Below are 1,950 nucleotides of genomic sequence, written 5' to 3' on the forward strand. Positions count from 1 at the left end.
AGCCAAGAAGCGGCAGTAAATACTCTCAGATATGAGATATACTTGCCGAGAAGTTGTTTTCCATAAATAATAATTATTCTCCAATTCATTAGTCCTTACTGGGCTTTAATAGCTCTGCAAGTGAAGGCTTCTTAAAACTTTCAACGACCGAATTTAATAGCAAAAGAAATGAGAAAAGTTTCTGAGCGGTGTGAACCGACATAAGCCAAAGTTAACTAATGAGAATTCTACTGCAAACCAAAGCCCAACTAATGAATGTTGTTCTGCAAATAAAAGTGGACCATTTGCGAGGTAATGATTCCATTGGGTTGAAATGTTCTTCACTTTTAATCAGGCAGTAAGGAGACGAGTGAAAAGTTCATGATAACTACTTATTTCAAACAAATCTGTGCATCTCTGCGCAGGTGAATCACTCTTTAAAAAGCGCACGTTTCTACAGAGACTTCCTCAAGTCACTTTAGACGCAGTTTGAGAAAGTTTAACTCACTAGTGAATGATTTCAAACTTCCATCACTAGCACCTCTGAACATCAAACCCGAACTGAATCTGGACTTTAACGCGTGTGAGCAGCCGCACAGGAGAGAAAGGCGCATCTCGGAGGTCCCATGCGTGTTGGTGCGATGTTTAATAGAGATACTGTCACTTACAGGCGCTCTGCATTCCTCGGTATTCCTTTGGGCACAGTCTTCAAACCCAGACCCTGGCAGTCCACATGCGACCCGGAGCAGCTGCACTTGTGAGGGCATCCACCCACCGAGCCAACGATCACCAGCAGCGCGACAACCAGAGCCCAAACCCGGCAGAGCGCAGCCCGCCGCACCGCTCCGGTCCGAGGCATGATATCCACTGAAATTACTCCCAAACCGAAGTTGAATTGAATATCCGAGGAGGGGAGTAAGGATCCCGAAAAAAGGTCAAGAGAGGCCACTGGGCTCTGCGGTTGGATTTAAAAAAAGAAGAAGTGATGTAAGCCGAAATATAATTAAGTCCGCTGCTGCAAAAAAAAAAGTTCAGCAAAGTTTCACTGAAAACACTCGATCATGAAACAATCCCCTTAAAACGCTCCCCTGCCATTGAAGAAGAAGAGAGAGAACTTGAATTGGTGGATGCGACACTTAAAATATCTAACAGTGCGTGCGTCACTGAGCTGGATGCGTAAAAGTCAAATGCCTCCCCATTCACAAGAAGTTCTCCGGCTGACTCCTGAACTTCCCCAAGGTGAAAACGCTCATCTGGAGTTGAACCTCTTCTCCGGGAACATCCCTCCGCTGCCGGCCGGGGGGAGTAGGGGGTGGGGGGGGTGATACAAAGTGAAAGTTTCAGAGGAGTTGTGATCGGGAAAGAAAAAAGTTGGGAGAGTAGTGGCGCAGCAGAGAGAGACTGGTGCGCCGGGAGGTTGTGAGAGAGGCAGATTTGCGCTTTGGTTTCCCCTCCAAAAACCTCCCTGTCTGTCTCTCCCTCCCTCTCTCCCTCTCTACCTCCCTCTCTCTCTGTTGATGTCACCAGCAACGAGAGTGCTCCACTAACTTTCACTGGTCCCCTTATCTTCCCAGCAAGAGACACTCTTGTGTATAAACTTCTAATACTTTCCCACACACACAAGAATAAATCTCCAAACTCTCATCCAGCACTGTGCATATTTTGAAGCTTATTTTCCCAGCGACTCATCTTATTTTACCACGCAGGCCCATCTATCATTTTTAATGTGATCTACTTTGTGATCACATACTTTGTTTGGAGCCATCTCTTCAAATAAGCTTAATCCATGATCCCCCAGGGAGTCTCTGGTAAATCAGCTTTATTGATTATCACTGAAAGAGCCAACAAATCAATCAAACTGAATATGTAACTATGGTGTAAACATTTACTCTTGTGGCAAATACCTTAAAAGTTCAAACAGCAAGCTGATAGAAGCAAAACTTTAAAATAACTGATAAGACCTTTCACACA

At 44.9% G+C, this 1,950-nt stretch overlaps 1 protein-coding gene across 1 annotated transcript in view; it reads right to left on the reverse strand.

Moving 5' to 3' along the window:
• slit3 (slit homolog 3 (Drosophila)) overlaps positions 1-1,389 on the reverse strand; it is a 220,166-nt gene extending 218,777 nt beyond the window's left edge. The window contains exon 1 of the mRNA XM_053429489.1: positions 648-1,389. Within this exon, the coding sequence (XP_053285464.1) occupies positions 648-838 (191 nt within the window). The 5' untranslated portion in view covers positions 839-1,389. The remainder of the gene's footprint in view (positions 1-647) is intronic.
• Positions 1,390-1,950: the final 561 nt, after the last annotated feature.

The sequence above is a fragment of the Pleuronectes platessa genome, chromosome 8, assembly GCF_947347685.1.
Source record: "Pleuronectes platessa chromosome 8, fPlePla1.1, whole genome shotgun sequence".
Classification (NCBI taxonomy): Eukaryota; Metazoa; Chordata; class Actinopteri; order Pleuronectiformes; family Pleuronectidae; genus Pleuronectes; species Pleuronectes platessa.